General features: G+C 41.0%; 4 protein-coding genes across 4 annotated transcripts; 3 read left to right on the forward strand and 1 right to left on the reverse strand.

Annotated features, from left to right (window-relative positions):
* The first annotated feature begins 4,759 nt into the window (after window positions 1-4,759).
* On the forward strand, window positions 4,760-6,420 carry LOC106424878 (bidirectional sugar transporter SWEET5-like). Its single transcript, XM_013865622.3, has 4 exons — window positions 4,760-5,119; window positions 5,266-5,427; window positions 5,743-5,862; window positions 5,962-6,420. Exons 1-4 carry the CDS (start codon window positions 4,760-4,762, stop codon window positions 6,103-6,105), a joined length of 786 nt encoding a protein of 261 aa, XP_013721076.2. The 3' UTR covers window positions 6,106-6,420.
* A 159-nt stretch (window positions 6,421-6,579) lies between these two features.
* Window positions 6,580-8,445, forward strand: LOC106424815. Its single transcript, XM_013865561.3, has 4 exons — window positions 6,580-6,885; window positions 7,042-7,287; window positions 7,364-7,445; window positions 8,029-8,445. Exons 1-4 carry the CDS (start codon window positions 6,596-6,598, stop codon window positions 8,362-8,364), a joined length of 954 nt encoding a protein of 317 aa, XP_013721015.3. The 5' UTR covers window positions 6,580-6,595; the 3' UTR covers window positions 8,365-8,445.
* A 3,127-nt stretch (window positions 8,446-11,572) lies between these two features.
* LOC106424893 (CASP-like protein 4A2) lies at window positions 11,573-12,886 on the forward strand. The gene is made up of 3 exons (XM_013865635.3): window positions 11,573-12,191; window positions 12,269-12,404; window positions 12,526-12,886. The coding sequence occupies exons 1-3, from the start codon at window positions 11,668-11,670 to the stop codon at window positions 12,718-12,720; spliced, it is 855 nt and encodes a 284-aa protein (XP_013721089.2). The 5' UTR covers window positions 11,573-11,667; the 3' UTR covers window positions 12,721-12,886.
* Window positions 12,887-12,895: 9 nt separating this feature from the next.
* LOC106424892 (peroxisomal membrane protein PEX14) lies at window positions 12,896-16,656 on the reverse strand. Its single transcript, XM_013865634.3, has 12 exons — window positions 16,372-16,656; window positions 15,930-16,192; window positions 15,811-15,850; window positions 15,543-15,718; window positions 15,047-15,236; window positions 14,877-14,966; window positions 14,615-14,697; window positions 14,024-14,069; window positions 13,852-13,925; window positions 13,719-13,763; window positions 13,557-13,625; window positions 12,896-13,449 (listed from the first exon to the last, which is right to left on the reverse strand). The coding sequence occupies exons 1-12, from the start codon at window positions 16,427-16,429 to the stop codon at window positions 13,036-13,038; spliced, it is 1,548 nt and encodes a 515-aa protein (XP_013721088.1). The 5' UTR covers window positions 16,430-16,656; the 3' UTR covers window positions 12,896-13,035.
* Window positions 16,657-16,862: the final 206 nt, after the last annotated feature.

Genomic DNA, 16,862 nt, shown 5'->3' on the forward strand with positions numbered 1-16,862 from the left:
TCGTCTCCATGTTGCGTGCAGAAGAATTATTGGAAAGTGGAGCAGAGGGATTTTTGGCAACCATTTCGATGGTTAAGGAGGACGGTCAGCAGAAGCTGCACGATATACCAGTGGTCGCCAAGTACGAGGATGTTTTTGAGCCTTTAAAAGGGCCACCACCAGCTAGAGCGGACGTTCTTACAATAGAAGTAGAGCCAGGAGCAGCACCAATTTCACGAGCTCCATACCATCTCGCACCAACTGAGATGGCAGAGTTAAAGAAACAATTGGAGGAGCTATCTGATAAGGGGTTTATCAGGCCGAGTACGTCACCGTGGGGAGCACCAGTGTTGTTTGTGAAGAAGAAAGATGGGAGTTTCAGACTTTGTATAGATTATAGAGGTTTGAACAAAGTGACCATCAAGAATAAGTACCCGCTTCCGCGTATCGACGAGTTGTTGGACCAGTTGCAGGGAGCTTCATGGTTCTCTAAGATTGACTTGGCATCGGGATACCACCAGATTGCGATAGCTGAGGGAGATGTGCGGAAGACGGCATTCCGTACCCGTTATGGACATTACGAGTTTGTCGTGATGCCATTTGGGTTGACGAACGCACCAGCCGCGTTCATGAAGCTTATGAATGATGTATTTCGTGAACACTTGAATAAGTGTGTGATCGTTTTCATAGATGACATCTTGGTTTATTCTCGGAGTAGAGAAGAGCATGCTGAACATTTGCAGATTGTGTTGGGTAAGCTTCGGGAACATCAGTTATTTGCCAAGCTGAGTAAGTGTAGCTTTTGGCAGAAGAAGATTGGATTTTTGGGTCACGTGTTTCAGAAACAGGAGTTGCCGTAGATCAGGAGAAGATTAGCGCCATTTCAGAGTGGCCGACACCTAAGAATGCGACGGAGATCCACAGTTTTCTCGGTTTGGCAGGATACTATAGAAAGTATGTCAAAAATTTTGCTAGCATTGCAAAGCCAATGACACGGCTAACAGGAAAAGACACCGAGTTTGATTGGACAGAGGATTGTTCGGGTAGTTTCACTGAGTTGAAGCGACAGCTGACCCATGCGCCAGTTTTAGTACTCCCGAGGCCAGGGATACCATATGATGTTTACACTGATGCGTCAGGCACCGGATTGGGATGTGTACTAATGCAGGAAGGTCAGGTCATTGCCTATGCATCACGACAGTTGAGGCCTCACGAGGCCAATTATCCTACTCATGATTTGGAATTGGCAGCAGTTGTATTTGCATTAAAGATCTGGAGGTCATACTTGTATGGAGAGAAGGTGAAGATTTTCACGGACCACCAGAGTCTGAAGTACATATTTACGCAAACGGACTTGAATTTGAGGCAGCGTAGATGGATGGAGTTGTTAGCAGACTACAATTTGGAGATCACATATCACCCGGGAAAAGCCAATCATGTGGCGGATGCCTTGAGTAGGCGCAGAAGCGATATATCGGGAACCAAAGAGGTCCAGGAGCTTACTGGGACACTTGCTAGTCTAAGATTATGTGCAGTTACTGTAGAGGGAGAGTCAGTTGGCGCTGAGGCTGTAGAGCGGGCATAATTACTATGGAGGATACGCAAAGCTCAGGATAGTGATGAAGCTTTGCGTAAGCAGATCGAGATGGAGAGTATTGGTTTTCATACAGCCACCAACGGGATGTTCATGTATCGAAACAGGATTTGTGTGCCCAATGATGAGTTGTTAAGAAAGGAGATATTACGGCAAGCACACCACTCGAGTTTCTCTATTCATCCAGGAAATACCAAGATGTATAGGGATCTGAAGCGATATTACCATTGGCCTGGCATGAAGAGGGATGTTGCTTCATTATATCGCAGTGTCAGACGTGTCAGATGGTCAAGGCCGAGCATCAGGTACCTAGCGGGTTATTGCAGAACCTGCCATTGACAGAGTGGAAATGAGACATGGTAACTATGGATTTTGTGACGGGGTTGCCAACCACCTTAGGAGGAAAGAATGCCATCTGGGTAATCGTGGATAGACTTACCAAGTCAGCCCATTTTCTAGCTATTAAGAAGACGGACAGAGCTGATCAGTTAGCACAGACTTACATCAACGAGATTGTGAGATTGCATGGAGTTCCTGTCAGCATTGTATCAGATCGAGATACAAAGTTTACGTCCGACTTTTGGAAAGCCTTCCAGAAGGCGCTTGGGACGAAAGTGCATATGAGTACGGCTTATCATCCACAGACAGACGGTCAGTCAGAGAGGACGATTCAGACTTTGGAGGATATGCTTAGAGCTTGTGTTTTGGATTGGGAAGGGAGTTGGGCAAAGTACCTACCCCTAGCGGAGTTTGCCTACAATAATAGTTATCACTCGAGCATTAAGATGGCGCCATATGAGGCCTTTTATGGTAGGCCTTGTCGCACACCGCTTTGTTGGACCGAAGTGGGGGAGCGACATGAGATAGAACCTGCAATGGTTCAAGAGACAGTTGAACAGGTTGAGATGCTTAAGATACGGCTTAGGGAAGCCCATGACCGTCAGAAGAGTTATGCAGATAAGCGGCGTAAAGATTTGGAGTTCCAGGTTGGCGACCTGGTATACCTGAAAATGAGGACATTTCAGGGAGGATCTAAGACTCGGAAGCTGAAGAAGCTTAAACCGAGATATATGGGACCATATCCCATTTTGGAGCGAATTGGAGCAATTGCTTACCGATTGGATTTATCCGAAGAGTTATCAGATTTCCATGACGTGTTTCATGTTTCGGTTTTGAGGAAAGTCGTGAGAGAACCAGAGCTCATTTTGCAGCAGCCGCCCAGTGACCTTGGTAGGAATTTGCGTGCGCCGTGTCATCCAGTAGAGCTACTGGATCGCCAAGTGAGAGCAGATGATGGTATGATGACTATGTTGGTCAAAGTTCGATGGGAGAGAGATGGTATTCAGGAAGAGACTTGGGAGTCCGAGCCCCAAATGAGGATTGATTATCCAGAGCTGTTTCGGGGTGTCATTGGAGAGCTTGGTGATGTGAATTCGGGATCGAATTCCTTGTTAGTGGGGGAGAATTGCAATGACCCACCATCTCTATTATCTCCACCATCTCCACTATCTCCACCATCTCCACCATCTCCACCATCCCCAACTTCTTTAAAGAGAGAGAGAGAGAGAGAGAGAGAGAGAGAGAGAGAGAGAGAGAGAGAGAGAGAGAGAGAGAAGAGGAAGGGAGAAAGCTTACCTGAGTTGCCACCGGAGCCACCGCGCCTCGAGACCACGTTGAGCTCGTCACCACCGTTCGCTGCAGCTTAGAATCGCCGGAAACCGCCATGCAGTTAAGCTTAGTTTCGTCCGTTTAGTAATTCGCCGATAACTCTCTAACCGTTGCGAATCTAGTGCATCCAAGACCATCATCGTGTTCCTCTCAACGAGACGAAGCTGTAGCCGCCGACCGCGCCTCAATCGGAGTCCGGACGAAGCCGTACGCGCCCCCGCAAGTTTCGTCGACTTCGCGCGTGAGTTCCACGCGCCGCCGCTGGACCACCGTCCTCCGCCGCAGCGCCGCCGCCGGACCACCGTTCTCCGCCGCAGCTCCGCCGTCGCCGCCGGCCAACTTACCGGTAAGCCACCGCCGCAGCTCCGCCGTCGCCGCCGGTGACCGACACCGGTGACTCGCCGGCGACTCGCCAACTCGGCCGAGTCGACCCGGTGACTCGCCGGCGACTCGCCAACTCGGCCGAGTCGACCCGGTGAGTCAACTCGGTTGACTCGGTTAACCGGTTGGTTAACCGGTTTAAATTGATTTCAATTCGGTTAGGCTAAACCGGTCGGTTTAAATCAATTAGAAATCGGTTAGGATAAACCGGATTAATTAATTAAATAATTAAATAATTAATTTTTGACAAGCAGGTTGACTTTTCCGTAAATATTCATTTTAAACCGTTCGAAAGGCGTTCTGACTCGAAATTTCGATCTGATTTCAGATATGGAGTCCATTTGAGCAGCTGAAGTTCATATATACCACTTCTCTTCATTGCTAAGGTGAGGGCTACTCCGTTAAATCCCGAGCTAGTTTAGTACTACCGTTATGGAAAGTTTAGTTTCGAAACATGATCTGTCTCTGTGAATTGAGTGTGTTTGAGAGTCTTGCTTGTTTATTATTATTATTGATTGTTAAACCGGAAATAGGATAATAGAGGATTCAACGGTTGATTGAAATGATTGATGTTAAGAATTGTTATATATATGTATATATATACGAGTCCATGTTTTGGAGATTTGCGGGGTGCAGAGACGTTTGCACTGGCTGCCTATGTTTGAGGAGTTTTTCGGGGTGCAGAGACGTTTGCACTGGCTGCCATGTTTGTGGAGATTTGCGGGGGTACAGAGACGTTTGTACTTACGACGCCTTAGAGATTTGCGGGGTGCAGTGTGGACTACTGTGCTAGCGACGCCTGTAAAGTATATATATTTATATCCTTATGAGGAAATGTGATATGCTATTATCGCATTGGTTGTATCATGTCTAGTCCACTAGACATATGTGATTGTTCTGTGTGGTGTAATAGGCACCGTGATTGTCTCATGCTAGAGCTAGGCCTACATAGTTGTAGTGCTATGAACTGAGTCAGTGGTTTGCGGTTTAGCATCCCATACCTCACTGGGCGTTTCCCCTGTCGCTCACCCCTCCTTCTTTCCCCCTTTCAGGTGAGACCGACGAGCAGGAGTGATTATACCGGACCGGTGCTTTTGGGCTTTTACTACTATTGGGCTTTTGGGCTTCTATCGTTTTATGGCTTTTATCGTTATCGGGCCTCTAGGCCTTTGGACTTTTATCGTTTATGGTATTTCGTATTTTGGATTCTCGGTTTATGTCGCACCTTATGTTTCGGATTTTATTTTATATTATGGAATTCATGCGTGGATGTGGACTTTCAAATATTTATATATGGATATTTCAGATATTTGTATTTATCGAAGTATTTTTACTATTTCGAAAGTGACGGGTGTCACATTAAAATATTTTTACTATTTCGAAAGTGACGGGTGTCACACCGACAGTCTCCTCGTCATTACCATTAATGGAACTGGTCTTTTCATGGAACTCGTTTATGTCACCATCTTCTTCATCTTCGCTACCTCGCCTATCCGCGTAAGTTTCTAATCCCTCAAACGTGAACACTCGCCCATGAGCGCATGCACGATTAGGCGTTCGTTTTTAATAACCATGAAGATCTCTAGAAAGATCTGGGAGGGTGTCTTATATACCTATTAGATGAAGTTTTGATTTGTATACAGAGAAAGATCACAATAGCGATGATGATTGAGGTGATATTCATGGCGGTGGTGATCTTCTGCACATTGTACTTTTTGCCTACAACAAAACAGAGATCTATGCTTATTGGGATCTTGTGCATTGTTTTCAATGTTATCATGTATGCTTCTCCTTTAACCGTCATGGTATGCCATTCTACTTTCTCGTTTCTCTATGATACTAATTTAACTTGGGGTAGTGATTCAAATCATCTTTGAAACTATATAATGAGATGATATAAAAGGTTTAAACCAACATATTGCTAAAACTAGCATACATGATGGAAAGTTAATTTAGCTAAGATAATCATGGTTTATGAGAGTTGAATTTATCTCAAAGAATTTGTAACCGGTTTCACGAACAAGACTACAAGAGTCTAGACTAAATCACGGATACAAGAGTTCTTATTTCTTGTTGTCTTGTTAACTAACATTTAATGGGTTTAATTAATGTGGGAACAGAAACTTGTGATAAAGACAAAGAGCGTGAGGTACATGCCGCTCTTCCTGTCATTAGCCAGCTTAATGAACGGAATCGTTTGGGTCATTTATGCTTGTCTTAAATTCGACCCCTATATTTTGGTAAGCTTCAGTTTTCACCCCTGTAACCTTCAACTCAATCGATATCATTCCTTTAGAATAAAAAGACGCTAACATATTGATTTTTTATCATGAAAACAGATTCCAAATGGTCTTGGATCAATATCAGGAATAGTACAACTTATACTATACGCAACTTACTATAAAACAACGAACTGGAACGGGGAAGATGATGATAAAGAAAAGGGCTACTCAAATGCTGAAATAGAGCTTGGCCGAGCTTGACAATTGCACTGATGTGTCGCACATTTACAATTGTTCTCTGACAACATCTAGTTGATAATGACCAGCTTCATCGTTAGGTTAAGGTAGAATCAGAAGAGATGCCAAAGAATGAAGAAGAGCAACCACAGAAGCTACAAACTTTACTTGAGTTGGAAGAAAGAAAGGGGTTTTACTTCATTGGCTGAAAAGTGAAATGGTTATAACTTTGGCAAGTTGAATCTATGTGATTTGTTACATTTATATTCTTTTATGGGATTATTTTGTAATATTTTTTTTGCAAGCTGTAAAAGAAGAAAAAAAACAAATTCCCCATTACGAATTTACGACTGATGTTTAAGAACAGAGTGATAAAACATGGGTTACAAATTCCCCATTTGCTCACCAAGTCTAATATGATTGGCGTAGGGGTTAAAAGCGTAATTCACTCTCAGTGGTCTATCCGGTTCGTTATGAATTCGATTTTAGAAACGAACCAATCATCTAAACCGGAATGTGCGATAACGATTGTGGGTTTTGTGTGGCTTTAAAACACGGAGGACCAGATATTCCCGACAACGATTTAATTATGTTGTCATCATCATCACCGGCCTCCACCACCGCACATCCTCCTCCGTCGCCGGAAACATACCAAACTCCTCTGAGTTTACTTTCCTTGCCGCAGATTACCCGTAGATACGTTTTCAAGACTCTCTCCTTATGTCTCGCCGCACCATCACTCTCCATCGCACCAGTCCACGCACGTGGCCTCTTTCAAATGCCCCCTCTCCGTCTCTCTAATCGGTACGAATGCTCTTGCTATAAAACTGTCATGTTATTGGTGAGATTTCAGTTCACACTGAACAGTGAAGAGTTGGTTTCATTACCGTACACCTGACTCCCAAGCCTCTGGTTCTTGTTCTTGATTCTTGATGTGTTTTGGTTTCTGCTTGAAACAAGTTACTACCTGGTGAGAGCTGGTGAATCTGATTACGAAAGCTTGGGGGTCATCAACACAAACCCGGTGGCCAAAACATCGGTAGATAGCGGATTGTCGGAGAAAGGTAAGAAGCAGACGGTGAGAGCTGCGTTACAGTTAAAGGAAATGGGGGCATGTGACAGAAACTGTTGGCTCTGGCCTTCCATTACACAGAGAGCTTATCAGGCTGCTGAAATCATCGCTTCCATCAATGGGATTAGTCGCAGGTAGTTGTTACATAATACAACTCTAGAATCTAATCTTTGTGGTGGTTAAGCGTGTTTAATTGTTATTTTATTGCAGCTATATAGTTCCGGAATATAGCTTCCTTGATGCTCGCGGTTTAGGAGCTTACGAAGGCAAGAAGCTTGATTCCATATCAGAAGTAAGATTTTGACATTTGCACATGTTGAAGTAGGCTACGACACATTTATCCGAAAACTGAAGAATCAAACTGAACCAAAGAAGAGTGCCCAAATTTCTATATCTCTAGAATCAAGAAAAACCTAAAGAGTATCCAAATTTCTATAATACAATTTACATACTTATAAATATTAACTATATTTAGTTTTCAAATAATCGAGTATTTCTAAAACTATTATTTATAAACCGAAAATCTTATAAATTATCCGAATTATCCAACTTTTTATCTGAAACCCCAAAATTCTAATATTTAATCCAAAAATCTATATTTCTAACTTTAGCCCGACTTAACCAAAAATTCAGAATCGAACCAGAACCGGATTGGATCCAAAATTATTTCGGATATTAACCAGTTTCCAACTTTGTTGCCTAAACTGAACTGAAAACCAAAATGACTGAATCGTGACTGAATCAGTTTTCCTAAATACCTGAATGAGTACTATATTCTAGAACCGAAAAACTGGAAACTGGAAACTGAAACAAACCAAACCGGTACGAATTTCTATGCCTAGGTTGAAGTATTGTACTATTGTGTTTTTGGCCAGGTGTATGCATTAGACTCAATATCGATGAAGACAAAACCTCCTCCTATAACCGATGGTACGCCTAATGAGAGTGTGTCAGATGTATTCGTGCGTGTGACGCAGCTCATGTCCATTCTCGAGACTCAATACTCAGAGGATACGGTCGTCATTGTATCGCCTGATTCAGACAACTTATCTATCTTACAAGCTGGTGTTCAAGGCCTCGACCTGCGAAGGCATTCAGAGTTGTATTTTGGACCAGGAGAAGTAAGATTGTTAGATGCAGACAGCATCCCTGTCTATAAGCAACCTGCATCTGCTGTATATAAATGCACAAACCCACCAAACTGTGACTAATCTCAGTTCTGTTAGTTTATTAAGTTCAGATACAGTTATGATTAAAGACACATAATGTTGAAGTTCAAGTTTAGATTGCAATGCAGGTGTTAGTAAATTCTACAAAAAAATGGAGTCGTAATTTTGTTATATAATCTTTAAATCATCATAGTTTTGTAATCGTAAGTTAGATATATGGATGTGAAATCAATGATGAAGTAAGAAACGATCTTGGGTTTTACTTTTCTGTTATAAACAAGGATTGTCCGATGTCATGATCATCAACATGAGTCTTGAATTATAAGAAAATGCCTTTTAGAAATTAATATATCGGAACTAATTCTCATCTTATGATTTTTTTTTTTAGTGTTAGTACTACACATTTGAGGTTTTTTTTTTAACACTGGGTTTGTATATCAAAATAAAAGAGTTACATAATGGTCGAGATGTTCTCCACATACGGAAAAGTCCAATGAGGAACCGATTCTGTAAAAAAAAACTGAAAACACACATAAAAAGTAAAGTCTAGAAAGTAACATCAATAGATGCCATATAATAATTTCACAATACAGAACAAGAATACAAAGACTACTCCTAACCAAGAACCAGCTGAGCGTAGAAACGCAGCACTGCCAGGCCATAGTTTGAGACTGCTTCCTTCCTGAGACCAAACACCAACATAGAATCCTGAGAAGACTTGCGTTTACGGTCATAACCGAAGTTGAAATCATCTCTATACTAAGAAACAACACTAAGAACCATTCGCTTCCATTTTGATATTAGTACCAAGCTATCGAAGTCCACTTGCGACTTCCCAAGATATAAGTAAACATGAACACTCCAAACTGTTGGGCTAGAGCCGGAGAAACTCAGCCAATAATTTGCCATTAGCGACGATTAACACCATGACTGAACCGTTGCCACCAAGACCAAAATAATACACTTCATAAGCACAATTTATTCACCAGCTTACCACTGTCCACCATGCTACCACACTGAGGAAACATGAGTGCAACGGAGAAACGAACATAATGAACCATAACACTAATAAACACCGAGTTCTCCCGTAAGCAGAGACATATGCCGGAGAAACCAGCCCACACCACCCGCGTTCAAGAGAGAACCACCACAACACGAGATAACGACCAGAGAACCAAGACGACCAGGAAGTGAACATGAGAGAAGGAGGACACCTTCTTCATGCCCGCCAAACCACCGAAAACCCACGAGATCTAACACAAAGACTCATAGATCTGAGCATAGCAAAATCTCTCTTCTGCCGAGAAAGAAACAAGGATCACCAGATGGAGAACAGAGACGGTAAGGAGTAGGAAAGAGGACCTCCGATGACCGCAAGAGGACGATGCGGCCGCCAGAGCAAAACGAAGTTAACAGCTGCGGACGAAATGAAGTTAGTGAAAGAATGACACATTTGAGGTTTGCATGAATAAGTATTGGTTTGTAGTATAGTAAATCTTATATGATATGGTTGTTTATGTTTTGTTTTCAAGAAGATGTTTGTTAATTTTTGTTAGTGTTTTCCACATTTTAATAGTCAATTTCATCTTTTTAATTATGTTTTTTTTTTGTTTCTTCTTTCTTGTAGGTATAACTAAAAAAACTTCTCACTAGTGTTTGGTGAGACTATGAAAATGCTGAAATTCCTATAAGTTGAAGCACAAGTTAGTGAGTCATAGGATCATGAACAAGCTGAGAGATTATGGATTTTGGTAGACCATTAGAATTTCGGGTAATAGTAGCTATTTAGACTCTTGTAAGCCAAACATGAACAACATTAAAATCATCCATGCCAACGAATGTGCCTAAATTTTTCACTTTTTTGTGAATTATTAATTGAAATACAATTGTGATTAAAAAGACACATGATATTGAGGTTTAAGTTTAGATATTAATAAGCTAAAGTGAAGTCGTAGATTTGTTATATGATCTTCAAAATCATAGTTTTGTCAGAGTAATAATAGTGATGTTTGATATATTGATGTGAACTCAATGAGGTAAGAAACTAGCTTGTGTTTTACCTTTCTGTCAGCAACAAGAATTGTTCATGTCAATATCATCAACATAAGTCTTAAGTTATAACTTATAAGAAATTACCTTTTAGAGATTAAATATACCAGAACCAATCCTTATAATCACTTTTGATAATGTTATATTCTTACACGCTTTCGTATCATTTGATTGAAACTAACTGTTCAAGAACAGCCTCTGTGGTTGATTATTCCAAACAAAAAAAAGAAGTAATTATTATAAGAAGAAAAAAGAAAGTGTAATATAAATTTTGAAAGATTCATATGGAAAGACAAACAAATAAATAAATAGGAGTGGGTGGGTTGCTTTGTGCTTTAAACAAAGAACAAAAGGCAAAACAATGCTTTTGATATTTTTTTTACTTTTTATTATTATCTATTGATTTTGATTCAAAAGGGAAAGCTCAAAAAACTACAAAAGATTTGACAAGAAACAAAAAATAATTGATAGAGATCAATGATGCTTTACTTTAGCTTAGCCTTGGTCTTGGTGTATGTATATTCTTTATGTATTTTTCTTATACTACCTTAACCTTTATGCTGATTTTTTATTCGAAAATTGGCTTATGTCTTTGGTTTGTAATATACAGGAGAAAACGATACATAAATTTTAAAGAATAATTAAATATATGATGTGTATATTTAGTGACGTTTTATATATCTTGAACAGAACACCAAAAACTACAACTGAACTGGAAGTGAATCGAAAACCAAACGCCCATACCTAAACATGTTAGTAAATTTATCAACAAAATATAATTCCGTGTTTTTAAACGTGGGCAGTATCCTAGTTATTTTTAAGATCGGATCTAAAATTTTGAAGGCTATAAATATTTTTTTGTAATTTAAAGGCCTATTTCTGTCGAAATAAAAAGAGGCCAATTTCTAACTAAAATCTTTTACATTTTTGAGGATGATTACTTTAGCAGTATGGAATGGAATCTTCATGATGGTAAAAAGGGAAAAGAAAATCAGAGCGTAACACATGCACGAAAACTTGTACATCTTATGGATTGCGTCATAAGTAACGGGTGCACGCGGCACGCTAGATTATCGAGTTGTAACACGTGGGGAAACGTTATTGGCTAAATTATCCGAGGTGCAGGTGCACACTGATACTGCATCACACTGGATCATCAAAAACGAGTTTAATTCTCCACGAAGAAATATATAAGAGAGTTAAAGTTTATTTTTTCTCCACCACTTTCTCACTGCACATTAACACACAAAAAGCTCCTCAAATCAATCTTCGCCGGAGATACTCTAACCAGTGACGATGAAGCGGACTACCTCATCGAACTCGGAAGGACAGAGCTACATCGAATCACCACACTCTCCTCTTCGATTTCATTCCCCTCTCTCAGATGCCGGAGATCCACCGGAGAGCCGTTACGTTTCCCCCGAGGGATCTCCTTTCAAACTCGACAACCCCAAGGCGATTGTAACCGACGGTAAGTTCCCGCCTCTTCCGCCGCCTCCTCCTCAGTTTCCGCCGCGGCATCAGAGGAGCGCGAGAGGAGCCCCGACGAACTCTTCGTCCGAGAAGTCTCCGTCGTCTATGGTGGTGTTCAATCGCTGGGTGAGGGAGGAAGGTCCACAGACCACGACGAGGAAGGTTGGAGGCGGAGAGACGACGACGACGACGGTGAACAGAGGGAGACGAGATGAATTGGTGAGTATAGCGGCGCTAGGGTTTAGAGTGAGCGAAGTGATTTTGTGCGTGATTTCGTTTTCGATCATGGCGGCTGATAAAACTAAAGGATGGAGCGGCGATTCTTATGATCGTTACAAAGAGTACAGGTCACGTCACCCTCTTCTTCTTCACACGTTTTTAGGGTTTATATATAATTGAAACCCTTCCTTAATCTTTTTTGCAGGTATTGTTTGGCTGTAAACGTTATAGCATTCGTATACTCTGCGTTTGAAGCTTGCGACGCTGCTTGCTACATCGCTAAAGAGACTTATATGTTAAACTGTGGATTTCATGATATCTTCGTCTTCTCCATGGATCAAGTGAGTGCCTTTAGGCTTTAACATTGTTTTGCAATTAAAAAAAAAAAAAAAAAAAAAAAAAAAACATTGTTTTGCATTGGTGATCAAACGTATTGATTCTGATGAGCTTTTTTCTCTCTAGATTATTGCATATCTTCTGATCTCGGCTTCTTCATGCGCTGCTACTCGAGTTGATGATTGGGTATCTAATTGGGGAAAAGATGACTTTACTCAAATGGCAACCGCTTCTATCGCTGTTTCTTTTATAGCGTTTGTGGCGTTTGCGGTCAGCGCTTTGATTTCTTCTTACAGGCTCTTCACTCATGCTTCCTCTTGATTATATCCCCTTTTGTGTTGCCTGAGAACAGATATGACTCTTTTGTCTTTGTATAGTTGCTCTTACAGCTTAGGAACCACCATGGTAATGATCTTTGCTACTCAATATTACAATATATTTTAAAATAAGGCAAGCAATCAAATGACTGAGGTTACTTGTGAATCAAGGCTTTGACTTGTTTCCTTCTAATAACTATTATTAAATTGAGGTAGGTGGCAAATCCCAACACCTAAGTACATGTTCTCTTACAAGCAAACCCCACATAACGTACCATAGGAAATGTATTTTTTTGTATCAAGAAACACAAATATCATTTTAGTTCCCTTCTTGGCTGAATTGTTGCTGCTCTCTTTCTTCTTGGATCTCTGTGATCTGCAAGTTTCCTGATCCATCACCACCAGTTTCAGAGAACTTAGTGATCTTCTGTAACTCGTCGCTCACACCTGACTGATCATCACTGGCAGCTGCTTCTTGGTCTATCTTAGCTTGTGGCTTAGGACGCCGAATGGCCTCGGCTGCTTCTGCCATAACAACTGGAGGTGGTTGTGGAGGAACCCATGATCGCTGCCTCGGGAGAGCTGCTGGTTCCATTGTGTTTGTTTCATTTTGGATCCCAATGGACCTGGAAGCTGTTGTCTCATAGCCGAAATCCATGGATCTAGGATTTTTCGGTTGCCACCATGGACCGTTCGCATTCTCTTCTTGCGGCGCTTGGCCATAGTCCCATGGCTGATAATAGAGATCATAAGTAATCAAATCAGCCAAGATATAAAATTGACGAAGCTACAATACAAAGACTATTGTTTATTATCATTCAGAAACATTGTAGTTTGTACCTTAGTTTTAGGAGCGATGCGAGGATTTGAAAGCTGCTGGTTTGGATTTGGTGGCATGTCGTTAATCTCCTGTATTAGAGTCAAAGTGCGATAATTTTGTCACAATGAACTATAAGGTTGGTCTAAAAATGGTGCAAACAAAAGAAATGGTAGTCAAATTACTCGAATGTTAGAAGGCTTCTCTCCTCTCTGGATCATAGACATTATCTGCAACATCAACAGTTTTCAACTAAATGTTATGAAGCTTAACTGGAATTCAAAGGGTATCTGCATCAAATTTTAGAGATTTCAGTACATCCATGTATGACTTCGGATGAGGGGGCATAGAAGAATCAGCTGGTGGCGCAGGAGGAGGAGAAGCAGACCGTGCTGTATTATTCATTATTTCATTAGTTGGAGAGAACAACCTAATAAATTACAAGAAAACATAATGCACACTGAGCCAGAGAGAGAGAGAGAGAAGTAACCTGAGCGCGTGTCATAATCAATGTTGCTGCCATTTGCATAGGATCTCTGCATCACATATCAACGTTCCTAATGTTACCAAAAGGACTATACTATATCAAGTTCAAGCGTACTTAGTTTTTTAGCTGAGAGCAAGATCATTGTTCATTTTAGGATGTTTTGGTTTCAGATTCTGTTTCTTTCATCCATGTTCAATAATTGGTCCAACCTAAACACACAATGCCTTAAGGAATGACAAAAGACAAGAACAATGATACCGTTATTCCATCATTGGATTTGGTCTTAGAATTTATTCACAATTTTTATTTTATTTATAACAGAGTTTATTTCATCACTGGATTTGGTGTTAGGTTTCTTCTACGATGGATATAATCTTGGTCGTGAGAAACATCCCAGAGACCTTATAGGCTTATTGGAGTAAAACTGTGCTCTCTGAGGTGTTTTGGTTTCAAATTCTATTTCTTTACAGTCAACAAAGTGTTAAGGCTAGTCTCCTGTAACGAAAAGTGCTTGTGGGTTTTTATTTCTGTTTGTGGATCATTTACTCTCTATGCATCAAAGACTATTCCAAAACCCTTGGACCTTAAACTCACCCTTTCTGCAGAAGTTTTGACCAAACCACCACCATAAACCTCTTGGTCAGCTGAATAAACCTTGGGGAGGTTGTTGTAATTCCCTGAAAGTAAGAAGTAGAAATAGAAGATTACTCTTTCGACCGCGGCTCTTAATATCAAGCAAACATTAGACACCTAGAGCCTCTATGGCTCCTGATAAAGAATAAGCTTGTAACTGTTCAAAATAAGATGCAAGTATGAATACTAGATCTTCTGTTTTCGATAAAGCCTGTACACTTACCTTCGAGATTACGGATATTATTGCTCAAAGACTTCATTTCTTGTACTTGGACGCCTAACAGGCGCGTTAAGTCCTCAAAATATTTCCTCTCTGACAAGAAACATTGGCACAAATTTGGTTTCGTTGGAAAAAGATAAAACCACAGAAAAGAAAAGAACAAACATATCTACCTTCACTCTTCGTTATCATCATTTCCTGACTAACCCTGGCTACATCAGAAGCAGCCGCCGAAGCAGCTTTGGCTGCAGCTACAGCTTCTTCAGCTAAGCTAGGTTTTGCATCAGCTTTCTTCAGAGGATCAGTTTCTTCTTCCAACATGATTCTGCGGACCCACGATTTTATTCTGGGGATGAGAGATTTCTGAAACAAGAACAAATCTCACTTCAGTATGATGTTGATTTTGGTAGAAATAAATTTAAACTAGAAACTTGCAATCCACACGGAGGCATTGAAACACATCTAGCAATCCAGATATGAATGTGCTGGTGGTCAAGTCAAAATGGCAGAATGAAACAATGAGTTCCAAAAGTGTTAATCTTCCATATATCAGTTATGGCCTAACCATATTATTTCTTTACATAACGTGCTAAGTATAATCATAATACAATCACGTTAATACTCTGCATAGAAATGAAGATAACAAAGGAGTTTGAGGTCAGTCGGTACCTTGACAAAAACAGCAGTTCCGGCACCAGAAGCAGCTAAAACTCCGACAGCAAGAGCAGCATGGTACCAGCGAAAGCGGGAGAGCAAACTCGGAGGTGGAACCATAACAACGGGAGCAGGCTGCATGGCTTGTACCTGCCCTTGTGGCTGAACATTAGACACTGCTTTCTGTCCATCTGTTTGTAACAAAAATATAAAAAAAAATCATAAAAAGGGCTCCACTGAAACGCCGTGTCATAAAAAAAGAACATAAGTCTCGTTTATTTACCTTGAGTGCTAACCGTTGGCTGCGAACTTGGTGATGGGTCCTATGATTAAGATGTTTACATTACTAAGCCATTGAAGATGGACGAGGAAAAGGAATGGAGAAAAGGTTAAGAAGCTTACAGGGACACGGCGGAAAGCTTCGTCAATCTCTTCCTTGGTGAGGCCTTTCCTCTCGAGAAAGGACCTTCTGTGTATGACAGGGGATCCTCTAACTCTGGGGTGAGAAAGGAACTTGATGGCGTTCTGAATCTGATCCTCCCGTAATGGTTCAGAGTTCTTAAAGACGGAGGGGGGAGAGTCCTGCTGCTTAGGAGTTTCTTGAGCGATGCTGGCTTGCTGAGCCTCAGTTGTAGGAGGAGTAGGCGAAGGCGTTGTAACAACCTCTGTAAACAACCAACACATCAGGTTAACGAACGATACATAAAAGAATTAACAAACGATTGAACATGGTTGAATCAGTAACTAAGTGATCGTAATAGTTTAATCAGGGTAACAGCAAGCATCGAGACAAATAGTGTGAGAATCAATCGGAAAAGATTAGTAGAGAGGCTGTGATCGAAACCTGGAATCGGGGATTTATCATCGGGCGGAGAAAGAGGAAAATCGGAAGGAGTTGCCATCGCACCAGCTCACCCGAGCGGCGAAAGAGAAAGCCGAATCGAAGTCCGAAAACGAGTGATATATAAAAAAAAAAAAAGCGAAGATGAAGACGATGATGATCAGATATTGCCCATATCGAGGCAGAGATTAATAAGCTTCTGAAACCATCCTTTGTTTTTATTCTGCGCTCCCAATTCTTATGATTGTGTGTGTGGTGGTCACAGTCACACCAAGAGAAGAAGATGGGATAATGGCTTGTCGTGTGGTTTTTAGTTCTATTATCTGGCCCATCCACCATAATGGGCCTGGCATTTGGCATTGGTTAAAAGTTTAAACTAAATAGGCTGAGTAATAACACAAATCATGACTAGCAAAAATGCTAACTATCCTAATAATCAAAGATCAAGACACATAACTAAGTTGCTGTTGCTGACTGAAGAAGACGACAGGTAT

Source organism: Brassica napus, chromosome C3 (assembly GCF_020379485.1).
Source record: "Brassica napus cultivar Da-Ae chromosome C3, Da-Ae, whole genome shotgun sequence".
NCBI lineage: Eukaryota > Viridiplantae > Streptophyta > Magnoliopsida > Brassicales > Brassicaceae > Brassica > Brassica napus.